Consider the following 13528-nt stretch of genomic DNA (forward strand, 5'->3'; position numbering starts at 1 on the left):
CCCCCATGAATATGTTGCATGGGCTTGCGACTGGTTTTGGTGTCACTGACCGCTTCATTCTTCTGAACCGACTCTGACTTGTCCACCGAGCTACATGGCGCAGCAGTTAAGACACTGCTTTTGCATTCGGAAGAACGCCGGTCGAGATCCCTGTTCAGCTATCCAGATTTAGGTTTTCCTTCGTTTTCCTAATCCGCTCGAGGCAAAAATGCCGGAGTGGTTCTTTTTAATACGACGTTAAACGCTGATTTTTCTTGTAACAGAGCTTTCTACGTTCAAGAATGTTGTTCACGTAACCATCATAGTTGGGCCTTGCGCGTTAATCTACAGTGGACTTATTTTTTATGAACGTCGTCCAACGACACTTCGTGGAGAAGCATGTTTGACTTACAGCTCATCGATGATTCTTGGACTGAACAAGGAGCGTGAACATGACTCTATACGGAAAATTTGATGTCGTGATATTGCGATACGGCAGGTGCATTTAACGCAATAATCTTATCACTGAACTTTAATAGCACTGAGGCAGTTTGTTCGGCTTGCTTGTGGCTTTCGGTTGTAGCTCACTGAATGAAACTTGGCTAAAGCAGATCTGTTCGTTTCATAGCAGGCATCTATGAAAGCGTCCAATAACGACCGCCGGTGGTACTCACGCCCATACCAGCCTAATGTTGAAGTAGTGGACAAGAGAAGAGTGTGCATGTCATCAACCGGCGAATATCGTTTTTTCTCTTGAAAAGAGCATCCATCGAAAAATAATTCTAACTGTAGAAACAAGTGTGCGAAATATCCGTTTCTACATCTACATCTACATTGATACTCCGCAAGCCACCCAACGGTGTGTGGCGGAGGACACTTTACGTGCCACTGTCATTACCTCCCTTTCCTGTTCCAGTCGCGTATGGTTCGCGGGAAGAACGACTGTCTGAAAGCCTCCGTGCGCGCTCTAATCTCTCTAATTTTACATTCGTGATCTCCTCGGGAAGTATAAGTAGGGGGAAGCAATATATTCGATACCTCATCCAGAAACGCACCCTCTCGAAACCTGGCGAGCAAGCTACACCGCGATGCAGAGCGCCTCTCTTGCAGAGTCTGCCACTTGAGTTTATTAAACATCTCCGTAACGCTATCACGGTTACCAAATAACCCTGTGACGAAACGCGCCCCTCTTCTTTGGATCTTCTCTATCTCCTCCGTCAACCCGACCTGGTACGGATCCCACACTGATGAGCAATACTCAAGTATAGGTCGAACGAGTGTTTTGTAAGCCACCTCCTTTGTTGATGGACTACATTTTCTAAGCACTCTCCCAATGAATCTCAACCTGGTACCCGCCTTACCAACAAATAGTTTTATATGATCATTCCACTTCAAATCGTTCCGTACGCATACTCCCAGATATTTTACAGAAGTAACTGCTACCAGTGTTTGTTCCGCTATCATATAATCATACAATAAAGGATCCTTCTTTCTATGTATTCGCAATACATTACATTTGTCTATGTTAAGGGTCAGTTGCCACTCCCTGCACCAAGTGCCTATCCGCTGCAGATCTTCCTGTATTTCGCTACAATTTTCTAATGCAGCAACTTCTCTGTATACTACAGCATCATCCGCGAAAAGCCGCATGGAACTTCCGACACTATCTACTAAGTCATTTATATATATTGTGAAAAGCAATGGTCCCATAACACTCCCCTGTGGCACGCCAGAGGTTACTTTAACGTCTGTAGACGTCTCTCCATTGATAACAACATGCTGTGTTCTGTTTGCTAAAAACTCTTCAATCCAGCCACACAGCTGGTCTGATATTCCGTAGGCTCTTACTTTGTTTATCAGGCGACAGTGCGGAACTGTATCGAACGCCTTCCGGAAGTCAAGAAAAATAGCATCTACCTGGGAGCCTGTATCTAATATTTTCTGGGTCTCATGAACAAATAAGGCGAGTTGGGTCTCACACGATCGCTGTTTCCGGAATCCATGTTGATTCCTACATAGTAGATTCTGGGTTTCCAGAAATGACATGATACGCGAGCAAAAAACATGTTCTAAAATTCTACAAGAGATCGACGTAAGAGATATAGGTCTATAGTTTTGCGCATCTGCTCGACGACCCTTCTTGAAGACTGGGACTATCTGTGCTCTTTTCCAATCATTTGGAACCCTCCGTTCCTCTAGAGACTTGCGGTACACGGCTGTTAGAAGGGGGGCAAGTTCTTTCGCGTACTCTGTGTAGAATCGAATTGGTATCCCGTCAGGTCCAGTGGACTTTCCTCTATTGAGTGATTCCAGTTGCTTTTCTATTCCTTGGACACTTATTTCGATGTCAGCCATTTTTTCGTTTGTGCGAGGATTTAGAGAAGGAACTGCAGTGCGGTCTTCCTCTGTGAAACAGCTTTGGAAAAAGGTGTTTAGTATTTCAGCTTTACGCGTGTCATCCTCTGTTTGATGGCGCATGCCACGTTAACATGTGCGAGAGTATCGGGCTTCATTTGCACAGTTGTCAGTGCTGACACACACACGTTAAATATTTATAGAATAAAAATCCGCTTAATTTGCCAATAATTTTCTTAATTTATTCCACGACCGGCGCCAAGGTGGGCGCTGTGGTTGCTGGTCCTACGCTCCCACGCGTTTATTTGACGTGGGTGTGATTCCCCATGATTGACTGGCCCGACCGCCAAACATTTATGTTCTCCTCATTATTTGGTGCTTTAAGTTTTGAAACCGGTCGTGGAATAAATGAAGAAAATTGTTAGCAGCGAAGCGGATTTTTGTTCTACAAACACGTTCCTCAGTTGCGGATGTTCACCTAATCAAGTATTTTGTAAACACGTTAAAAATCGGAATGATGATATTGTGGATGTTTACTTCCGGCTGGCTGTCGGTCTGCTTCGAGTCAAACAGAGTCCTGCAAGCATGTCTTCGAAGCTGGAAGACATAAAGGTTGCTCTTCCAGAAGCTTCTTCAGTTTCTTTTTTACTGCAACCTCTCTTCTTTTTTCCACTGTAGTCTCCATCCCTATTGTATTTGCTTTTATTAAAGGTGCCGTAACTATTTCACATATTGCCGCAACACTAAAAAACATTTTTTTTCTTAACTGGCTCAATCGCGGTCGTCGAGGCTGAGTAATTCCTAGTTCTTTCATATATCGATGTAAAACTTTTCTCTAGTAATTTTGATGCGTCCTAAGAATTAGACGGATAACAGAGTAGGCATTAGATGTATTTTGCTGCTGAATCTAGAAATGGGCTGACTAGCGCCACCTTCATCATGTTTCTTATTTCATCATCATCATCATCTTCAGCATCTTCTTCTTCTTCTGATGCGTATCAGTTGCTAGATGTGTTGTGATCACATGATCTGCCTTATTCACTACCACTGTCGCATGTAGGAACGATTATGCAGTTAGCAATTCTTTCCGTAAGCCAATAGGTTCTTTTTTCATTGGTTTCTGGGTTAAACACGGAATTCGAAAGAAAGATTTAATACTTTCAGCGCACTGATCAGCAGTTAGGCTGCTGTGTTTATCCTTCACTCCCATTCCCCTCTCATAATATGCGACAATGAAGACCTAGTGGACGTGGTAACGTTACTTACCAGTTATTAAAAGATGGAATCAGAAAAGTAATGGCGACTAGTAGCAAAAAAGAGATTTTTCAGATTTTGGGTAAATTGCCGGTACGCCTTTATATTCATAAAACAAGAAAGTAGACCTTTGTAAGCGCTGTACAACAAAATAAATTCTGCTTACCAAGACGGGGCTTAACAATTTTTTTCCATTATAGGTATGGTAAAAAATGTACACTTTGCTTGCTACGATATCCGAACCCAAGATACATTCTATTGAGATTCACAAATCCAACAATCAATACTGTTCCTACTTCACTAAAGATGTAAAAGAGCTGCAAAATTCTTGGATTATCTACTCGAGCCGATAAATTGTTGGCTATACACCAACAATAAAGTTACATATTTCATTTTTTTGTAGAATAGAGGTTCATGCTGATATATACACAGGCAGTTACAGGGGGACGTACGTTTCAACATGGACTTAAAACGATGCAGCGACTTCATGTTCTTCACGTTAACATGTTATTGCCAGTGGAGAAAAAGCCGAAAGAGGCAGAAAAAAACCTGGGACCGACTTAGGATCAAAACACAGACTTTGATTTCGTAGTGTGGTACTACCCTTAGGCGACACTTTACTGATATTTACTGTGCAACAAGTATCTAACAACGTAACAGTATTTGGGGACACTGAATGTTCCCAAAACTGCGGAGCGCGTTTCTAGCGCCAGTCCATCTAAACATTACGTAAATAAAAAACATAACGCGCCTACACAACAGTAATTTAATATAACATAGAAGTATGTTGGTCTGGAATAGTAAGTGATGCAATAGCTGACTTAGATCCGTAGAGCCGGCCGGTGTGGCCGAGCGGTTCTAGGCGCTTCAGTCTGGAACCGCGCGACCGCTACGGTCGCAGGTTCGAATCCTGCCTCGGGCATGGATGTGTGTGATGTCCTTAGGTTAGTTAGGTTTAAGTAGTTCTAAGTTCTAGGGGACTAATGACCTCAGATGTTAAGTCCCATAGTGCTCAGAGCCATTTGAACCATTTTTAGACCCGTAGAAATAGACAGGAAATATGGAGAAAGTAATACAGCAAAAAGAGGAGCAAGTAAATCAAGCGGATAAGATCTCAAATGAAAATAATGTCAGCGCAGATAGAGAAGAAAGATCTATGCTCGCTACGATTCGCAAGAGAAAATTGCGGTAGGTAGTCATAAAGTTTTAATTATCACCCCGAAAAACTAAAGTTATGTATTTAATATTTTGATTGTGCTGTAATTCGTTTTCCGCAACAACGCAAATGTAGTAGTTGTGTGACGCCAATCAAAACAGCTAAAAAAATCTGAAGTGGCCTGCATCTGGAAAATAAATACGTAAAATATGTTTTTTTGAGGTGATAACTGAAAATTATGACTACCTGTCGCACGTTTGAGATGGAAATTGGAAATTTGTGGTAAGGTCTGGTGGGACCAAACTGCTGAGGTCATCGGTCCCTAAGCCTAACACTGTTTAATCTAACTTAAACTAACTTACGCTATGAACAAAACACACACCCATGCCCAAGGGAGGACTCGAACTTCCGACGGGGGGAGCCGCATGGACCGTTCAAGGCGCCTTAGAAAGAAACACATGTGTTGTTGTCATTGTATGTCGTGTGTCATTGACTGATAGGAACTGCTGGCGGTGGAAAAAGAGGAAGATTTACGGGATGATTTGGGAGGAAGAAGACAGTATCTTTTGATGGCAGAAAATAGCAAAAAGTGAAGTAGGAAATCCATAAACCACACTGTTAAGACTGCCATTAGGAAGAACATTTGATAAATAACACAGTTTACTTTCTGAATAGCTCTTGTTCCGTTTTTTAACTCCACCCGCCTTCCCCCCCCCCTTCCCCCCCCCCCCCCCCCCCCCACACACACACACAAGTTCGTAGCGGTTTTTCCATAAGTTTAATAAATGCAACAAGTACATATGACAGAAACTTCACTATTTACAGTAGTCTGCCAACTGGGCGATTCCGCGACTGTACTAATCACGTGGTTTTGAGGCGGAGAACTCGTCGAGTCGCGCTTGGAGAGCTCATTTTCATCTGCAAAGGAACGTCCTTGAAGGTTGTTCGATAGAGAGAGGAAGCAAGATCAGGTGAATACGGTGGGTGCGGAAATAACTTCGGAACCCATCTCCTGTAGAGTGTCATTTGTCAGAGGAGCAGAATGCGGGCGGGCGTTATCGTAGAGTAGCATCAATTCACTCAGTTTTCCCCGGTCGTTGTTCTTGGACTGCGTCTGGAAGACGTCGTAGTTGTTGATAATAAATGTCAGCAGTGATGAGTATACCTCGGAGACGCAATTCGTAGGACACTATATCGTAGCTGTTCTACCAGACGCATAACATTATCGTTTGTGGTTGCGCGCAAGAGTTTGTACAGGGAGTTGCTGCTTTGTTTAGGGTCAAGCATTGCTTTCTTGCCCTTATGTTAACATAAGGACACCATTCCTCGTCACCAGTTCGATATAGGATAGGAATGATCGGTGTTGTTCACGAGCCAATTGATGAAGAGCAAGCTGAGACGAAAATATGGCCGCCCGCTGATTGTCGTGATTTTGGCTTAGAGCACGCGGTAGTTATTCACCCGATTTTTGAAACTTCCCCATTGCATATAAATATCGCACGATGGTGGAATGATGAAAGTTCATCACATTTGCTAGCTCTCGAGTACACACCGACGTGGATCATTGCGGATTAATGCGTTTAAACCAGGGGTGTCCAACCTATTCGGTTTGCAGGACTATATAGGGAGAAGACAAGTCGCACGTATCAAACCTAAAGGCTAACAAAAATCACCGAGAAAAAAGGAATAGACTAGTGATAGAATAGCTTCGTGTCACAGGAGTTTCAAATTGAAAATATTCAATTTATCGTAACTTTTATGGAACTTTTTTTTTTTTTACCGACCTGTGATAGATACTACTAGGGCGGCATTGTTAACTGCTTTGCGCCGCATGCGGCTTACGGGTCGCGTGTTGGACACCCCTGGTTTAAACGATCTTCATCAAACCCCGATGACCTTCCTGAATATGGAGAGCCGCTAACGTCAAAAATATCCTCCTTTTAGGCGAGAAAACATTTTCTTGCCGTGCTCCGTCCAATAGCATTATCCTCATACAAGACGCAAATGTTTCTGGCTGTCTCCGTTGCTGTTATCCCTCTATTGAACTTGAACAGAAGAATATGTGAGAAATGTTCCGATTTCTCCAATTGGCACTCCATTTTCTGGCGTCCATAGCGCCACTCACTATCTCCAAATGACAAAATTACAATGCATAAACTCAATTATCAACAGTAAGTTACAAATAAAAAAGCAACAATCGATAAATAAACCCATAGCAGTCGGAATACCAACATACAAAACAAAGACAGTGTGACCTTATGCACGAACGTAATACTTTGGTTGTAGTGATCAGCATTTTCTTGCATTTGCTGCCTGTAGTTGCATCTAGGGCGTCTTATAGCAACACGAGATATCTGTAACGAGATATATGAGAAAGGGGAATGGCCAGAGGACTTCCTTGCAACAGTTATGGTACCAATAGAGTAAAAGAGAAACACTAAAAATGTCTAATTTCTCATACAGCTAAAGTCTTGCTGAGAGTGTTGAATAGAAGGCTATATGGCAAGCTGGATAGAGGGATTGCAGAGAAGCAGTTCGGGATTAGAAGAGGAAAAGGAACAAGAGATGATATTGGCCTGTTAAGAACTATAGGTGAAAGATATATGGAAAAAGGTAGAGAAATCTTTGCTGTTTTTGTAGATTTAGAAAAGGCTTTTGACAGAGTTCAGTGGAACAAGTTGATGGATATTTTGAAGAGGAAAGGAGTAGATTGGAAAGAGAGACGACTGATACAGAATCTATATTTAAACCAGAAGGTAAGGATAAGGATTGGAAATGAAATGTCAGAAGGGAGCAACATTGGACGAGGTGTTAGACAAGGTTGTTGCCTTTCCCCACTGTTGTTTAACGTATACCTTGAAGAGATTATTGCGAAAAGCTTGGATGGGAAAAGAAGAATATGTATTGGTGGAAAGAGAATAGAATGTATAAGATTTGCTGGTGACGTTAGTGGTAGAAAGTGAGCGGACAGTGAATAACATGCTTAAAGATCTGAATGAAGCTTCTGTGGAATATGGGATGCAAATAAACACAGCAAAAACAAAAAGTATGGTCATCAGTACAAGACACACACTGTCCGATATTAAAATAGGACAATCTACCATTAGCCAAGTAATTGCATTTAAATATCTTGGCAGCACAATAACTGAAGACTTGAGATGTCACCAGGAATTGAAAACTCGAATTGCCACAGCGAAGGAGGCATTCAACAGAAAGAGGAGACTCTTACGTGGCAAATTAGATAAAGAACTAAGGAAAAGGCTTGGCAAATGTTTTGCCTGGAGTGTGGCGCTATATGAGACGAGAGGATGAAAAAAGGTTAGAAGCATTTGAGATGTGGATGTGGAGGAGAATGGAGAGAATAAGCTGGATGGAAAGAGTGAGTAATGAAAGAGTATTGGAAAGGGCTGGTGAGAGAAGATGTCTGCCGAAGGTTGTAAGAGAAAGGAAAAAGAACCGGTTGGGACATTCATTGAGAAGGGAGTGCTTGCTAGCAAGTGCTTTGGAAGGATTGGTTTGTGGGAGAAGACTGAGAGGAAGAAGGAGATACAAGATGATAGACAACATAAAGGGAAGAGGAAATTATGCAGACCTGAAGAGGATAGCAGAAGACCGGACAGTCTGGAGAACTACCATGTGAAAACCTGCCTTTTGGCAGAACACTGATGATGATGATGATGATGATAACAACTTATCTGATAAGACAGTGCCTCTGGAGACGAGTGCGGGTAGTGTGTACAATTTGCGGTGAGGGGAAGCCGCGCCACTCCTCGCCCCCCCCCCCTCCCCCTCCGGCGCTCCGCTTCCCGGGCCATGCGCGGTGGGCTGAATGAGCGGCGGCTAGCGGGCTACCCGCCGTCAGCGCCAGTGCTCGCGCGACTGCCGGGCAGAGTGCACCTATAAGGCGTTCGTTGCTCTTCATGTGGCTCAAGGATCCCAGTGACGCGTCGGCTGCCGTCAACGGCGACTGCCCTCGACAGGCGGCGCCCAACGAGTGAGTATCACAGAGGGCTTCCGTTTCGGGGCGCAAAACCAGGGAGGGCACTTGTCACACTGATGCGCCCGTGTTTACAGCGTTCAGTTACGCACAACTCGCACTTTGTTACTTGTTTTCTCGCACGTTATCTTCCCAGCACCCTATTATTCACCAACACTATCTTCCTCGGGCTTGCTATCAGCGCCAGCATTTTCTGCAAGCGCTGATCGTTACCTCGCAGACAACACACCATTTTCTTACTCATCAGCAAAGTAAACGCCAGTGTAAAGTTTCGTCGCGGATTAAGGCATTCCATCGCGCTGTCTTCGTCTCTAGGTCGTCGCTACTTGCCCCTGCAGTGACAATGCATTTTTTCTCCGTTGACATATAATCTGAATATACGTACGCCTTAGCCTCGAAATCTGCTTTCTGTGCTGCTTTCTCGTACGAGGAATCTCCCTCAAATTACACAGTTTATTTAACTTCTTTTTGGACGTGTTTAATTAGCGTTCCATTCTTTGTGCTGTATAAAGCCGCCGCCAGTGAATTTGCTATCGGAGATGCCGGGATGGTTAACTTTGAACTGCCACATAGCCCAGCTGGAGTATCTCGACGCTGCGATAAGAGAGGCGTGGCCGCTAGGGCTGCTGCTGTCATGTGCTCACTCTGTTCTCTCGAGTGCGAGATAACTTCGGACCAAGAAATTGCATTGGACGTGCATAGCCGTGATGTGCATCACGCTAGCCCGTGTAAGGGAAGCACTGGTTTTTACGAGCACTCAGTATCATAAAAGGGAGATGGATGCTTAACATTCAGTCGAGATTACGCTTGCATTGGACGGCGATGTACCAAAGAAGCTACCATGGACTTTAAAAAAATAAAAATAAAAAGAAAGAAAAGAAAAGAAAAGGGGAACAGTCTAGTAGTTGTAGCGGCGAGACGAAACAGTGTAAAACCTAACAAGGGACTTCAACACTGCACAATTCCGAATGGTTTAGTAGGAGGTGGCGCACGAAAAGCAGGCCCCGAGGAATAGACTTCTCATTGTCGCCCGCCAGTTGTCATTTATTGTTTCGAAAATGTTCCGATTACGAAACTGTTCCGATTACGAAACTGTTCCGATTATGAAACTGTTCGGATTACGAAACTGTTGCGATTACGTTTTGCATTGTGAGTATCGTATCAATATTCAATTATTACACTTTATTTTTTGTAGTAACTGTTCTTGTCAGGCAAATCTGCGTGTTTAACTTGCGAGCAGTCTGCACTCGGGGCCCGTTTTTGTGTGCCACCCTTTATTACAGGTACTGTGGTTCAGTTCTCAGTTAAGAACATCATTACTTGCAAGTGAGGCTGTTCATTAAGTTTCTAAGTGAGCAGACTATTGCATGCTGTTGCCTCATGATATACTTTTTTTCCATTTCCGACGTTTGGGTATACATCGTAATTGCTCTATTTCTTCAAGGAATACGCTACATGAAAAGACCGATGTAAGAAATAAGTTAGTGTGTGGCCGAAAAGTATCAACAGAGAATGCGAGTGTGCTGCCCAGAGGCTAAGATAGACGTCTTTACACAATGCCCAGGAGCTGATGTGAAATCCGACAGCGCGTCACCTGGTTAGTCACGGACCCGGGGACGACGTCACGGAAGTGCGTGTTCCCGCTTCTTGGCCGTCTGCCGTGTTTTTCCGCACCTACCCGCGCCGCGCCTTTGTGCTGTTTATAAAGAACAGCTGTTCAGCCAGGAGAGGCGTCGCACGCACGTTGACCTTGACCGTGCTTCGCACACCCTTCTTCCCCGCCGCCCCCCACCACGAGCTACGCCCCCTTCCCAGCTTCTGCTTTCCTCGGCGAGTAAGTGTAGTTTTTTGTTGAATCAACCTGTATACAGTCGCTTGACAGGTTTCCACCGTCATTCCCTCTTCCGCACACTGAGGGAAGAACGAGTTAAAATACCAACTGCATCATTCGCATTTACGATTTTCCCTGGCTTCAGATAAGTGCTGAGCTTCTTTCCTCAGCAGAGCCATGGCCCATCCGTTTTCTTCTCCGAAATTCCATAGCTACGTTAATATTTCTGCTGCAGCCACCGTGATGTCGACGAGTCCTGACGTTCAAAACTTATTTTTCTGTTGTTTTATCATTTACTCTACAGTGTTACCTACCGTTCTTTCCAGTGATGGAACAAGTGTTTCTAGCCCTATAGCTTTGTTTCATGAAATTCCTTGAAGACTCGTCGCTGAATTTACACACCTCGCCTGTGATCTTATTTGGTTTCTATTGACGAAATATTATTGGTTTATGTTTAAAATAAAGATTTTTGTTTTAACCAAGTGACCTGTATTTTCTTCTTTGTATTGCTAATACTTCTTCGTATTGAATTAGCTGCGAAGTGGAGCAGCCTCTGTTCTCTTGCATTCTGACAGGAAGTAATTGTTTTCGAATTTAATTTCTTATAAAACTAGCTCCATCTAAAGTGTGCTTTAAAAGGGAACAAATGTAATATTTTTAAAGAAACTTAGAACAATCACCGTAAATACTGAATTTTCAAACAGTAGTTCTGTTTTAAGAACAAGTATTTTGTTGTTTGCGTTAGAATCTTTAATCCTACCACGAATTTTCTCGTGTTTCATAAAAAAATACCAGCACTACCTACTAATTCTCTTTGTCGGATGGTGTATGGTGCGCGACTGACATAGTATGTATAGAACTGATGGAGTGAGAGTCGATCTCCAGCGGGTTACACATGTTAGCGGTCGTTCTGAGCTGTAAGACTGAAGAATTTCTAGGATGTACAACAGCTGCAGTTGGTTTTTATTTGTCAACCTGCAACCGATTTGTCTGTATTGCACCATCTTCACGCTATATAAAACATAATCAGCTTAAAATCATACAACACATATCCTTACAATCTGACCTCTTCGTGGTATACAAAACGTGCCAAAAAATGGCTCTGAGCACTATGGGACTTAACATCTATGGTCATCAATCCCCTAGAACTTAGAACTACTTAAACCTAACTAACCTAAGGACATCACACAACACCCAGTCATCACGAGGCAGAGAAAATCCCTGACCCCGCCGGGAATCGAACCCGGGAACACGGGCAAACGTGCCAACAATCACATGGGAAAAATCACATGCCTTCACGATTGAAGTACTGCACATTCACGACGTTGTTGGGACGTTGCATCAAAGAAAATGATTTCCTATGGAGGAAATTCTACAATTAAATATCACTGCGTAATTTTATCAGTTTCGGTGACGCAACATTCTGATAAAGTCGTGTGTGTACTGTACAATCATTGTAATTACACGTGACATGTCCATGTGAATTCTGACAAGTTTTGTTACCATAAAGTAGTGATATTGGAGGAATAGGTTTTGTGATGCGCAGCTGGCCATGTTTTATACAGTACAGCCTGAAACTGGTCCAGTATAGACCGAAATCGGTTGCTCAGTAATTAATAACAAAGAAACCCAGCTGTTAGAAGTTCCAACCACTTGACTACATAAGTTGTTTTTTTTGTTTTCTCCTGACTGTGCTGTGATCCTGTGGACAGTAGATTAGTAAATTACCTGATGCAGCAATTATCAAGTGCGTTATAGTTTAGAAGGATTTTTTGAGATACTAAAGTTTAAGCAAGGATAATAAATCACAGAAGGCACAAAGAACTGCAGTTATTTCGTTAAAGTTTGATCAACAGAAACGAGATGTAAATCATTGAAAATTTCTGCTGTGTGTTCCCAAAATGTGGCTTGGCGTCCCATTTTATAATGTTACTAAATATTGGGCCGCGCGGGATTAGCCGAGCGGTCTTAGGCGCTGCAGTCATGGACTGTGAGGCTAGTCCCGGCGGAGGTTCGAGTCCTCCCTCGGGCATGGGTGTGTGTGTTTGTCCTTAGGATGATTCAGGTTAAGTAGTGTGTAAGTGTAGGGACTGATGACCTTAGCAGTTAAGTCCGATAAGATTACACACACATTTGAACATTTTACTAAATATTGGGATGCTCGATTAATCACAATAACGAAAGGCTGGGATCGGATGCAGGTTACGTGGACAGCTCCGGGGCAGCGTGAGCTCGTCTACCAATGAATTTTTACCTACGCAAAGGTTAATGTTGATAGGGGGAGATTTACAATCGTTTGCATAGCCCGTGAAAGTCCCGCGTGTTCTATTTATCCTGTTGTTATTGGGCGGAGTTTCCATGGCCTTCGCTACATTCTGCTTTTTCCTCGTGACTTCCTTTGGTTCCTCCAGTAGTCATAAAGTCACTGGTAATATGCATGACTCCATGTTCTGCTCTTGGAGAAGGGCATATATTCTATTAGTTTTTCCTATTATCTTTCTTTCGCCATATTCAGTATACGGTATATCCATCCGATTCTTATGATTTTTCCTTAATAGCGCCTTGTCTTTTCTCTTAATTCATCATACAGTACTCGTTCTGTGATAGATACTCAGCAGACTCTTCGTAGGAAGTCTATATTTGCTGTCCGAAGAGCCATTTTATAGTTTTTTTTCCCTCTCTATGGCTAATAACATGCCTAACCACATGCCAAAATAAAACCTACACTCTGCACAGTGTCAGTTTTGTACTTTTTTGTCCGAATCTATAAAATAAGAACTCATTTTTTATATTGTTTTGTATTGTAAATGTTTCCTGGGTATATTCTACACTAGTTTGCAGAGCTCAAGGTTGAAAGTAACTTTCGCATGATATGTCACTGCCAAGTAACTTAGCTCGGTGAAACTTGGACAACGCATAGAAAAACTGCTACAGTATAATACAGAAAATATCTGAA

General features: G+C 43.0%; 1 protein-coding gene across 4 annotated transcripts in view; it reads left to right on the top strand.

Moving 5' to 3' along the window:
- The window catches only part of LOC124615874 (cytosolic purine 5'-nucleotidase), a 470708-nt gene that overhangs the window by 214961 nt on the left and 242219 nt on the right, over window positions 1-13528 (top strand). The window contains exon 1 of one of the 4 annotated variants that reach the window (XM_047144067.1): window positions 8607-8738. The exons of the other annotated variants lie outside the window; for them this stretch is intronic. Coding sequence (XP_047000023.1) covers window positions 8665-8738 — 74 coding nt within the window. The 5' untranslated portion in view covers window positions 8607-8664. Of the gene's footprint in view, window positions 1-8606; window positions 8739-13528 lie in introns of those variants that run through there. 4 annotated transcript variants of the gene reach the window in all.

The sequence above is a fragment of the Schistocerca americana genome, chromosome 1 (assembly GCF_021461395.2).
Source record: "Schistocerca americana isolate TAMUIC-IGC-003095 chromosome 1, iqSchAmer2.1, whole genome shotgun sequence".
NCBI classification, from domain to species: Eukaryota; Metazoa; Arthropoda; class Insecta; order Orthoptera; family Acrididae; genus Schistocerca; species Schistocerca americana.